The 12,757-nt window shown below is 39.0% G+C and overlaps 1 protein-coding gene across 4 annotated transcripts; it reads left to right on the forward strand.

Moving 5' to 3' along the window:
- The first annotated feature begins 1,445 nt into the window (after positions 1–1,445).
- On the forward strand, positions 1,446–10,282 carry LOC124040771 (polymeric immunoglobulin receptor-like). 4 transcript variants are annotated; one of them, XM_046357863.1, is made up of 11 exons: positions 1,446–1,582; positions 3,401–3,724; positions 4,153–4,488; positions 4,922–4,988; positions 6,511–6,599; positions 6,754–6,794; positions 7,125–7,193; positions 8,779–8,844; positions 9,056–9,121; positions 9,291–9,344; positions 9,527–10,282. In XM_046357863.1, the coding sequence occupies exons 1-10, from the start codon at positions 1,525–1,527 to the stop codon at positions 9,342–9,344; spliced, it is 1,170 nt and encodes a 389-aa protein (XP_046213819.1). In that variant the 5' UTR covers positions 1,446–1,524; the 3' UTR covers positions 9,527–10,282. The 4 variants fall into 4 exon arrangements, with proteins under 4 accessions (XP_046213819.1, XP_046213818.1, XP_046213820.1 ...); XM_046357862.1 differs by having other exon boundaries at positions 9,530–10,282; XM_046357864.1 differs by having other exon boundaries at positions 8,779–8,832.
- Positions 10,283–12,757: the final 2,475 nt, after the last annotated feature.

The following is a 12,757-nucleotide window of genomic DNA, read 5'->3' on the forward strand; positions in this document are numbered from 1 at the left end:
AGATCTTCAAAAGTAAGTGATTTATTTAATCGCTATTTGTGATTTTGTGAAGCCTGTGCTGGTTGAAAAATATGTTGATGTGGGGCGCCGTCCTCAGACAATCGCATGCTTGCTTTCGCTGTAAAAATCTATTGTGAATCGGACAACGCAGTTAGATTAACAAGAATTTAAGCTTTTAAATTGTATAAGACACTTGTATGTTCATGAATGTTTAATATTACGATTAATTATTTGAATTGCACACCCTCCAATGAACAACCGGCTCATTCCAATAATCTGGTGACATTTGGACCTCATAACTTTACAAAAAAATGTATTCATATGTGTATGTTTTTTTGTATTCTGTTAGAAAAGGACATGTTTGACTTTCAGAAAAACATATAAGTCAAGCTGTTTAGGTGCATTTTCCAACCTGTTAGGTGCATAATCCTAACAGGGTGGAAGCTAACAGGATGGAAATTTGTAACCTAAATTAGCCATAACTTTGTGAGTGTGCAATATTGAGCTAGAATAATTTCAACTTCTTTATCAAATATATTTTAAGTGGGACATATAGACCAACAATATGACATACAGACTAACAACATGACAAATGTAAAAATAGATACAACTGAGTGTTTATATTTATTCAGCTATGCACCGTTTTTTTCCCCACCAATAGAATTGTGACACTTTATGAATGTGGTGTAATTGTAAGAAGACGTTGTTTTCTTAAAGGAGAAGTACAACAAACTAACAGGGGGGAAAGTGATATCAGGGACACAGAAAATCTTCAACAAGAATAAATACAATAATCATGAAAAAAAATGATTGAGAGAATTATTTTAACAAAGACTATGAAATATTGAAGAAAGATTTTAAACATTATATTTCTGGCTCATATTTCCCATGGAAGTTGATGAATAACACCCAGGGACATGGTACAAACGTCTACATCCACTGAAAGAAAAGTGCTAAAATGAGGAAAACTTTCTTTGAAGATCCATATTTTTGTGTTTTTAAGGTAAAGGACACCTGACTTTGTATTTAAAGTCTATTGGAAACCACTTTTGAATATATATACTGAATAAGAAGTGATATTTCCTGAGGACAGAAAAGCCACCACGAAGTAGGAATGACCCAACCAGCCAAGGTACATTTTACACGTACTTTATCTGTACCATTGTAACTCATTCGATGAATATAGCCAAGGTGTAAAGTGGTTACGAGGTTATCAGTGTATTAAGGATGGCGAATATTCCATAAATAATCATCATATAAACAAGCATATGTATTAGCATACATTTTGACACATTTTGACCATATCAGCCTTGGTCAGGTTTTCAACAGTTCAACATCATTGAACACACAAGGTCTGGAACAGGGCAATGGTTGAACTATGTTGTTAAAGCAGGAAGAGAGTTGAAGTTAGTGATGTCTATGTGAATCAGGAAGTAGTCAGTTGACTGGGTGCCTTGATTGCTGACACACCAGTACTCCCACACAAACATAAATACTACCAGAGACGTTCTCTCTCATCCATTCATGGCTCCACATCTCCTCCTTCTCCTGCGCATCCTGTTCTTCCTCACTGGAGTCTCAGGTAAGTGAACGAAGACCTTTAGTTGTTTGATATTATTGGGCTTAGTTCCTTCAAGTCAATCAGTGAAAACATGCTGAAAGTCATAACACCTGTAATGTTCTGTCTACTTTGCCCATAGACATTGTGGTCACATTATGGATTTCAGCATTTTGTGGTCAGGTGATAGATACATGCTGTTTTTAATGATTTATCTTCTGACTTATCTTGTACTTTTCAACAGTTCTGTATTTCTAGTTGTTGCTTACCACATGTAAATGAGACTTCAAGTAAAAGAGAAGTAACATATTATTACTAAATAGAAGATAAAAAGTGACTGTGTCTATCAATATCAATTCAAACAAATGTGCAAGTTACATATTTTGCAGAATAGTTTTTTTCTGGGTTCAATGTACTACAGTAGATGTCAAGAACAATCCAGTCAATTGGTTTACCACAGATGAAGTCAGATGTTTACATACACTCAGGCTGGAGTCATTAAAACTTGTTTTTCAACCACTCCACAAATATCTTGTTAACAAACTATAGATTTGGCAAGTCGGTTAGGAAAATATCTATATCCACAATAAAATGAGTCCTATATAAACATAACCGGTACGGACGCTCAGCAAGGAAGAAGCCACTGCTCCAAAAGTGCCATAAAAAAGCCAGACTACGGTTTGCAACTGCACATGGGGACAAAGATCATACTTTTTGGAGAAATGTCCTCTGGTCTGATGAAACAAAATAGAACTGTTTGGGCATAATGACCATCGTTATGTTTGGAGGAAAAAGGGGGAGGCTTGCAAGCCAAAGAATACCATCCCAGCCCTGAAGCCCGGGGGTGGCAGCATCATGTTGTGGGGGTGCTTTGCTGCAGGAGGGACTGGTGACCTTCACAAAATAGATGGCTTCATGAGGGAGGAAAACTACGTGTATATATTGAAGCAAAATCTCAAAACATCAGTCAGGAAGTTAAAGCTTGGTCGCAGATGGGTCTTCCAAATGGACAATGACCCCAAGCATACTTCCAAAGTTGTGGCCATCACAAAGCCCTAACCTCATTCCTATAGAAAATTTGTCCGCAGAACAGAAAAAGCGTGTGCGTGCAAGGAGGCCTTCAAACCTGACTCAGTTACACCAGCTCTGCCAGGAGGAATGGGACAAAATTCACCCAACTTATTGTGGGAAGCTTGTGGAATACTACCTGAAAAGTTTGACCCAAGTTAAACAATTTAAAGGCAATGCTACCAACTACTAATTGAGTGTATGTATACTTCTGACCCACTGGGACTGTGATAAATTAAATACAAGCTGAAATAAATAATGATTTCTGCTATTATTCTGACATTTCACATTCTTAAAATAAAGTGGTGATCCTAACTGACCTAAAACAGGGAATTTTTACAAGGATTAAGTGCCAGGAATTGTGAAAAACTGAGTTTAAATGTATTTGGCTAAGGTGTATGTATTCTAAACATTCCCAAACTTGAATCTTTTTTTATTTTTAAATAGATATTTTAGTTGATTAATTCGAGATTTTCTCCATAGTTTAGTGGTGTAGTAATTTCCATGTCAAAGCTAAATATGACTTTAATTGTTCAAGTGTTGCCTCTGTTCTAATGGATGGACATGGGTGTGTCAACATCAGCAGTTACATGTCTCAGTTACTGTCTGGTGTTACAAACACATGGTGTGACCACAGTTTGCCTTTTTTTTATAGAAGTCACAAATTCAATCATTACAGTAGATCAAGTTGTTTGGCTGATCATCTGATGGGATTTATGAGCAGCTGGGTAAAATTAAAGTACCTAAATGTGTTCTCTGTTGTTGTGTCCACAGATGCACAGAGTGTGTCCACAGTGAGTCATGTGTCTGTAAAGCAAGGAGGTTCCATCACCATCCCATGTCTCTATGATCTGAGATATAGAAACAATGTGAAATACTGGTGTAGGGGATATTATTGGTTTGGTTGCTCTACTGTAGTACGCACTGACCATCCTAAGACCAGTGGAAAGACCTCAGTCTCTGATGACATCAACCAGCGAGTCTTCACTGTGACCATGACAAGTCTTAGTCCTAGTGATTCTGATTATTACTGGTGTATTGTGGAGAGGAAGAAGGAGGCAGATGATGGGGTTAGACTACAGATATCTGTTACTCCAGGTAAGATCCAAACACTGCTGTGTCCATTAATGTCCATTAATGCAGAATTAATAGTAGTGCTCAGTAATGTCTCACATGTTAATGTTCCATAACAGTCCTGTTGATGAGTGTGTTACTTTTCCCTCTACAAAGTAGTCATGCATATTTTCACCAAATTATATTGGTATATTACATCTATGTGCACCTCCTGGGTCAGGACAGACAGTGTGTTTGATAGAATCACATGTTTCTGTATCATCATCAAACACACTGTCTGTTCTGTATGCTATAGTCTGTCTATTGTACATACTATCAGTGACTGAACCAGTGTTTCAACTTACACTTTCTCAGTGTAATATGAATTTCAATAATGACTAGATAGTCTCCAATATATATTGTTGTATGTTTTGTCAGACTCCTCCAATCACAGCCTCTATCATTGTGTTCAGGTACTCCAGAACTCTATGTGGACCAACAAGAGCTGACTGGAGTTGTAGGAGGGAGTGTCACTGTGCTCTGTTACTATAGTTCACAAAGAAGCAGTGGGAGGTGGTGCAGGATGGGAGGCTCTTGTGTTGCTGTGGGACATTCTAGAGCTTTAGATGGAACATTTGTGAAGTTAGTGCAGGACCAGAGCCGAACCACCAACGGTTATGTCTTAATGGTGACTATGAGTGGATTGATGATGGAGAACACTGGCTGGTACTGGTGCGAAAAGGGAAACCTACAGATGCCTGTTCATATCACTGTCAATCAACCAACCACAACGCAGAGCACCATCACAAGTAAGTACAGAGCAATCCCACATAACCTCTTTTTATTCATCCAGTGTTGTTAGAGATTAAGGAACATTGAAAGACCTTTTCTGAAACAAAGTGGAAATCTCTGGACAACACATTCTCTTGAGTTTATCCGGTCATTCATGTTAAATATCATTAAGAAAATGGATTCATTGAATTACATTTACATTTACATTTAAGTCATTTAGCAGACGCTCTTAATTAGATTCAAATGCGTGTCACACATTAGCTAAGGACGCCTGACAGTGATTAGTTTCAATCAACATCACAATTACCCAATTTTATTAATTTGAATATTAATGATATACCAGTCAGTTTGGAGCTTATTTATAATTTCTGCCTCTCACAGCAACACAAGCTCTGACCTCTCACCAAGCGTCACTAACCAGTGCTAAGTCTAACACTTCTCTGCCCACAGTTTCTCCTTCTGTTACAAACAGGGACAATGTTGAAACTACCGAGAACACAGATGAGAAGCACCAGAGGTCAGTATTCATTCTTCACTATTTCCCTCACTTTTACAGTCATCTAAATAGTTGGTGATAGTGTAAGGGTGTTGGGGATAAGGTTATTATAGTAAATACAAACAAATAATGAAAACTATTTAGTGAACTTCTGAAATAAAATAATTAACACACCTTTAAAAAACTAAAACTAGTGAAATGATTTTCTTTATCTCCAAAGCGAACTAAAATATAACATAAATAATTACGATCATGTTCAGTTTTAGTTTTATGGGCAAAAATTAAATGGGGTTTTCAACGTTGCTTTAAAGCTTCTGAATCTGACGTGTCACATTGAGACTGACTTTCCTTTAAAGGTATACTCTGCAAAATGTTGTTGCCACCAGCAGCACTGCTGATATTGGTCGCATTCCCCTGCTCAGACATTACATGCATCAACCAATGGTAGCGTGCAACGTCATCGACTGTGCAGTCAGACAACAGATCGCTATAACGTGTCCGTTATATTCCTCTGCTCAGACGTTGCTGACGCCTGCCAGATCTTACAACACCTGGATAGGTATTTTACGTACATGTTATATCACCTGACCACGTCATATGGTAAAACAGTCTGGTGCCTGACTGCACAGTCGATGACGTGTCATGAAACTATTGGTGGATAGAGCCTGTAAGTAAGCATTTCAATGTAAGGTCTACTTTCACCTGTTGTATTCGGCGCACGTGACAAATAAACATGGATTTGATTTGATACATGCAATGTCTGAGCAGGGGAATGCAGCCATGATGTGGTTAACTGATATGTAAAATAACTTTCAAGGTGTTTCAAGCTCTGGCAATCACACAGAGTATCTGCCCATGTGCAAGGGTGCCCTTCACACTATTACAACATCATAGCTACTGACCAAAACTACTGAAAAGTTTAGCCTCTCGCTATAATGTTCCTGGTTGTTGCTGCTATTGACACACTACTACTGTTTACTTTGTGCATCTATGTAATCTCACCGAGTCTACCTTTAAACCCAACCTAACCCACGACCTTACCCATCACCTCGTGCGTTACTGTCCCACAGTTGCAAGAAGTGACATCCCATAAACTCCTAACCTCCCATGCGTTGGCTACAGCTGAATCTAAGTAATATAAAAAATAAATGTTAAAGTTAACCTTAAACTAAATAAAACTAGTAAATCAGATCTGAAAACTAGTAAATCAGATCTGAAAACTAACTGAAACTAAACTGAATTTCAAATAAAAATATTAAAACAAATAGAAATAAAACTAATCAAAACACAAAACTATAATAACCTTGGTAGAGACACCTGTGACTAGCAAGGCTGATCAAACCAGAGACCAGTGTCTGGGTTAACAATAATAACTGTAGTTCCCCACATTACAAAACTATCTGCCTGTTTCATTTTCAGATAAAGAAAAATCTATACAAAATTAAACACCTTCCTTAAATGTTTTTGCTTAAGCATTTACCACTTTCCCACGCCTGAAATTATCTATATATTCAATTCAATTTGATTGTATTTTATTTTCCAGTTGGCTGGAATTCCTGTTCATTCCTCTGAGCCTGTTGGTGGTGTTGATAGCTGTTACCTTGGTCACATTTAAGATGTTGAGAAAACATAGTAGGTATTTTTTTAAATGATATTTAAAATGTATAATGTTTATGACTAATGTCATTTGCAGAATATTATAAATACAGTAGATTTCTTGCTTCTACAAATGAAAGGTTTGACATGAAAGATCATTAGTACCAACATCCTCTTTTCTATATTTCAGAGGACAAGAAAGCAAAGGACCAACCACCAAACACCACAGTAGTAAGCTATGATAATGTTATCTTCTCACTCATCTGTTCCTTTCACTTCTTGATATTCTAGGGCTCTGTTTGGTTAGTAGTTAGTCATAACTAACACTTTATAACCCCATCTCTTACAGTATGTGAATATTAAAATAAACAGTTTAAAGATGACTAAATAAAAAAATAAAAGTTCTGCGCTAAGTGTGGGTCTTTAACTACTGGGGAAAAATTAAACTGCAAAAAAATATCTAATACATGTCAGTATGCATGAGGTACAACATTCTTCTATGGCTTATTGTAAAAAAAAACATGGTTTAATGTTAACAAGGTTTGTGTTTCATTCTTTCAGCAGTCTGCTGACTCTGAGCAGAACATTACCTACAGCACTATGAGTCACACCAGAGGATCAACACAACAGGTTAAACCTAACCCTTTTGACCGAATCTCCTCCAACACAACCTAAACCTTCTGCAACCCAACTCAACCCCCCTCAAACCAACCTAACCCCCTCCAAACCAACCTAAACCATCTGCAACCAAACTTCAGCCCCCCACTTCAAACTCAGACTGCCAGCTCCTTGCAGACTGGCAGCACCTTGCAGACTGGCAGCTCTGGCTGCTCCATGCAGACTGGCAGCTCTGGCTGCTTCATGCAGACTGGCAGCTCTGGCTGCTCCAAGCAGACTGACAGCTCTGGCTGCTCCAAGCAGACTGACAGCTCTGGCTGCTCCATGCACTCCAGACAGCCATAGACTTTGCTAGATAACCCCACTAGCTACAATCCCAAATACATACACACCAAAACCCCAAGACAAAACACACCACAATACAAAAACTCCATGCCACACCCTGGCCTGACCCAACACATGAAGAAAAACACAAAATACTTAGACCAGGGCGTGACAAGTGGGCTGAACCGGCATGGTGGCTTGTTTGACAAAAGGGGAGTGGGGGGTCGACTAAGAAGTCACTACAGAGTTAATAATTATAACAATTGAAATGCTAATCCTTACACATGAACGCTCACTCAGTTGGGAACAATTGCAATCAATCAATATATTTACGCTCAGTCATCTAGATTGCTGGTGAAAAGTTCATTTATTTTGTAGAATTGTCCGTCTCTCTCCCTCTCTCTCTCTCTCTCGGTTGTGGTTAGAGGGGATTGTTCAGAGTGATATTCGTTATAGAATGAATGTTTCGGTGGTTGTCGTTCTTCGCGTTCAAAGATGCCGAATTCCTAGCTGCAGACTAGTAATCAATACCATTGACTTGTTCTTATTCTGTCGGTATCGATAGTCTAAGAGTTTAACCACGTGGTATGCTTAAAAAGATTCAGCAATGGTCTACACCTTTAGCCATCTTGTAATTGAGGTAAGCTTAGTCTGGAGATAATTTCTCAAAGTTGGGTTTTATTCGGAATAGCAGAAAAGGGCTGTCCCAGGATGTCTGACCCTAACTGGGCTCAGGGGCGGTCCTCTGATTAAGTTCAAATCAAAAGGGAATTGTATTTTTCTTAATTAAACAGTCCACAATCATATTACACAATTATACAAACCGTATCATACTCACTCATTCATCTTATACAACAATTAGATGTAAACCTCATATCTGAGGCTATTATATAAACAGTGTTATGGTAATGTGGCCACACCGTCTCTCTTGAGCTTCCCAAGTTGTGACAAACGGACCAGTTCGTAGCTGGATTCTTCACCGATATTTTACACTTTCTCTGGAACATGAAATTTGTTCATACCTCATGTTCTGTGAGGTGGAAGGATTGTCTTTGTCTCCATGAAAAACTACTCTCTATAACTGTGTGTCCATGAGGTCTTCTCAGGAATTTTCGACCTCTGACCACAGCAGCCTAGTTGAAGGAGGCAAGGGAAGGAGGGGGGGGGGGGCAGGGAGAGGGGGATGGGGTTGCTATACTCAAAGAGGCCAACGTCATGACAGTAGAATGTAAAATGGATGTATATGTTTTCTGAATAACTCCTTGTGTAACAGGACCCATTACCTGATGATGCAGTGACATACAGCACCGTGGTCACCAAGAACAAGGTCCAACCAAATGTACAGTATTTACTGATGTTATGTTCCATGTTTAGCAGTGTTCTAGCCACAGCTAGGCGAATAGTTATTATGAACTAATGTGTATACTGTGACTGTTTAAGCATGCTAAATAACACCAGTTAAAATATTAAGAAAATGCAAAGATTGGGCTGACAATTATTATGTGTTTTGTGTTTTCTGAATAACTCCCTGTGCGTCTGTCTATGAACAGATTCCATTACCTGATGATGCAGTGACATACAGCACTGTGGTCACCAAGAACAAGACCCAACCAAATGTAGGCCTACATAAAAAGCTGCACTACTGCGTTGATGATTTGACTAACTTATTTGGGCCTGTATGTGTCTACTGTGTACTGCATCAATACAGAAGGCGCTGTATATCACCATTATAACTGTGTGTGTGACTGTGTGTGTGTGTGTGTGTGTGTTCCTCCTCTCTTACAGGCAGCAGAACCAGATGATGTGGTCTACAGCACAGTGGCCCAACACCAGAGATAGGTCTGTGTAAAGCATAAACATAACATTACTCTTCAGTCATGCAGCATGTTTGCCTTTTCATTTGCTGTCATCCTTTAACTTCGTCTGACAACATGTTGCTATGATTGTGAATCCAGTGGGAAACCACACTGCACACAAATGATGGTTTTAGCTGAGTGACTGAAGGTTCACTTTCTCTCCAGCAGGGAGTAGCAGCGGAGCAGTGACAGAATTAAATCCTTGGTCCCAAAGAACCAGACAAGCTTTATGGGGGAAAATACTGGAGGATCTCAGTGTACTAAGGCATCAGAAGAAATGTGTCCAGATTGACAGTAAAACATGTGTTATTTTATTTGTCACCCCCTGCCCCAACCCTTTCTCATTATTATTTATTGTTTACGTTTTCTTTTTAAAGGATGAATCAAAATGTATGTAAGGGGACAGCCGAATAACCCTTTTAGGTTTGAGATGGCACATCTTTTTCTAAGAGTGTAGGCTGACTGTCTTAAGTGGAAAGGTTGGCCAAACTTTTGAAAGTACCATGCTCAGATTCCTGATTTAATTATTTGCAAACAGCGACAGTTTCGTTGCAAACAAGACAAACTGATTTGGCATTGGAGAAATATGAAATATTTAAGGCTCTGGTCTATACAGGATGTGAGGATAAACGGGAGACGTGTTCAATGCTTTCCACTTTGTTTTAATGATTTATTTTGGGTTAGAGGGGAGGGTCACTTGTTTTCTTTCTAGGGTTTAGGTCAAATATATTTAGCTGAAGTGTGGGCCATCCAATTTCATTTCTGAGAGGTCCGATTTTCTCCATTTAACTCTTATTATAATTAACGTTCACTCCCTAACCTGTATATATTACAGACTGAACGTATTAAATTGTCACAATTATGTCCATGTGGACATTTAACTAACGTGTGTTTCTTCAATAAAAACAGAATAAACCTGAATGTTTTATTTTTATTAACGAATATTGAGTAAGAGCCTTATGTCAAAACTAGCCTATTGAATGCAATTGTTGCTATCTGCCACTGAGGGGGGAATTATCACCCAAACAAAAACAGGAAGAGAATAACAGATAATCAATGATGTCTATGAAGATTACGAAACGGAGTCATTTGATTCGGTGCCTCAGATCGTGGCACACAATTGTGCATAAGTACCACAAGACATACAAACTCCAAACCCACAAATGGTTCTTATACATCCCTCTCCCTCCTACTTATCAACTTCTCCAGACTCTCAAGTTAAACTGTTTATATCATTTAGAAGTTGTAGTGTTTTGATTCTCTCTTCTTTATTCAATGCATTTCTATGTAAGAAAGATCTGAACTATATTACAGTTTTGGGTGGGGAATGAACACTGGCGAAAACACATTGCTTCTGTCGTGAAAAAATACATCAATATTTTATTGAAATCAGAAACAATTTTATTTTGTTTCTTTAATAAATAAATCTCTTAAACTTAAAAAATGTATATATATTTTTTTTATATTTTTGGTAAAATTTCTTTACATTGTTGAGTTGCTTTAATTACAACCTAAATGGGTGTCATGTTTTGTTGTCTGCAGGAAGTCATGATGTGAGTGGTGCTTGTGAAGACAGGAGGATCCATTACAGAGCTATAGAGCTATAGAAACCATGTGAAATATTGGTGTAAAGGATATCGTTGGAACAAATGCTGTTATGTAGTCCTCACTAACCATCCTAAGAGCAGGGATAAGACCAGAATGATTTATGATATCAATCAGGGAACCTTCACTGTGACCATGGCTGACCGGGAGCCAGGGTACTATGGGTATTACTGTTGTGATGTGGCAGATAAAATGACAGTTTACAGGATACAAATGTCCTTATCAGTCACTCCAGGTAAGATGCAGACACTGTTTGCATCTGTTCTTCATTTTCCCTTGACTATCCTGTTGTTGAGTATCCAGCCTAATGTTGCCCCATTGTACATATTTCGACGACGATACTTTAATGGTGGACATTTCCAAATCATGTTAATCTGTTTGATGAATAAGCTAGACCATACATTGTCCAGATCTTAATATCTCTCAGTGTTGTTTACTTTGTGTGTAGATAATACAGAACTTTACATGGATCAACAACAGTTGACTGGAGTTGAAGGAGGGTGTGTCACTGTCCATTACTACTGTTACACTCGTGGCCCGAACATGGTTTGGTGCCTTGTGTTTGGGGTATCCTGAGACTTTGGATGGCACATCATTAACATTACAGCCAATCAATGGTCAATCCAGCGGTTATGTTTTGATGTTGACCCTTATTAAGTGGACTGAAGATGAAAAACACTGACTGGTACTGGTGTGCTATGGGAGACCTGTTCATATCAATGAAGGAATAAGGCATGAGGGGGTGTGGTATATTGCCAACATACTACTGCTAAGGGCTATTCTTATGTACGACGCAACGGAGAGTGCCTAAACACAGACCGTAGCCATGCTATATTGGTCATATACCATAAACCCACAAGGCGCCTTATTGCTATTTTTAAACTGGTTAACAATGTAATTAGAAAAGTCAAATAAATGTTTTACTGTTCAGCCAATCAGCATTCACAATTTCAATCAACCAATCACAACACAGAGTACCACTACCACCAAAAGTAAACACAACAGTGTTATGTAATTAAGTACCATCTTGTTTGGGTTTCATGTGCACCAATCAGATTTTCGAATTGAGTCTTGCTATACAGCTAGATCTGAAGTTGCTTTATTTGCTGAGCAAATGTTATTGTAATGACGTTGATGACGGCCTGTTTTTTATACACTGCAGTTCAGGCTGTCTTTGTCATGTTTGTCATTTATTATCATGTCTTGTCCCTGTGTCCCCATTCTGTTCGTTTCCCTCTGCTGGTCTTATTGGGTTCTTTCCCTCTCTCTCCCCCTCCCCCTCTCACTCTCTCGCTCTCTCTTCTCTCTATCGTTCCGTTCCTGCTCCCAGCTGTTCCTATTCCCCTAATCATCATTTAGTCTTCCCACACCTGTTCCCGATCCTTTCCCCTGATTAGAGTCCCTATTTATTCCTTTGTGTTCCGTTCCTGTCCCGTCGGTTCCTTGTTTTGTATTCACCATGCTGTGATTGTGTTTCGCCCTGTCCTGTCGTGTTTTTTGCCTTCATCAGATGCTGCGTGTGAGCAGGTGTCTCTGTCTACTACGGCCTGCGCCTACCCGAAGCGACCTGCAGTCTGTGGCCGCTTCTCCAGTTATTCCCCTCTACAGACTAGAGGATTTCTGTTATTCCCTGTTTGGACTTAAATAAACTCTGTTTCTGTTAAGTCGCTCTTGGGTCCTCTTTCACCTGCATGACAGAAGGAACCGACCAAGGAATGGACCCAGCGACTTCAGACGCTCGTTACACTGCCGTCGAGATCCAAGGAGCCATGCTCGGCAGACACGAGCAGG

This window comes from Oncorhynchus gorbuscha, linkage group LG08 (assembly GCF_021184085.1).
Source record: "Oncorhynchus gorbuscha isolate QuinsamMale2020 ecotype Even-year linkage group LG08, OgorEven_v1.0, whole genome shotgun sequence".
Lineage (NCBI taxonomy): Eukaryota > Metazoa > Chordata > Actinopteri > Salmoniformes > Salmonidae > Oncorhynchus > Oncorhynchus gorbuscha.

Excerpts from the sequence above, each read along its gene's own strand:
- LOC124040771 (XM_046357863.1), top strand. The coding sequence starts at position 1,525 with ATGGCTCCACATCTCCTCCTTCTCCTGCGCATCCTGTTCTTCCTCACT. Across the intron at positions 6,795-7,124 it reads AACCACCAAACACCACAGTA|CAGTCTGCTGACTCTGAGCA; the intron begins GTAAGCTATGAT and ends TCATTCTTTCAG. Across the intron at positions 8,845-9,055 it reads AGAACAAGGTCCAACCAAAT|ATTCCATTACCTGATGATGC; the intron begins GTACAGTATTTA and ends GTCTATGAACAG.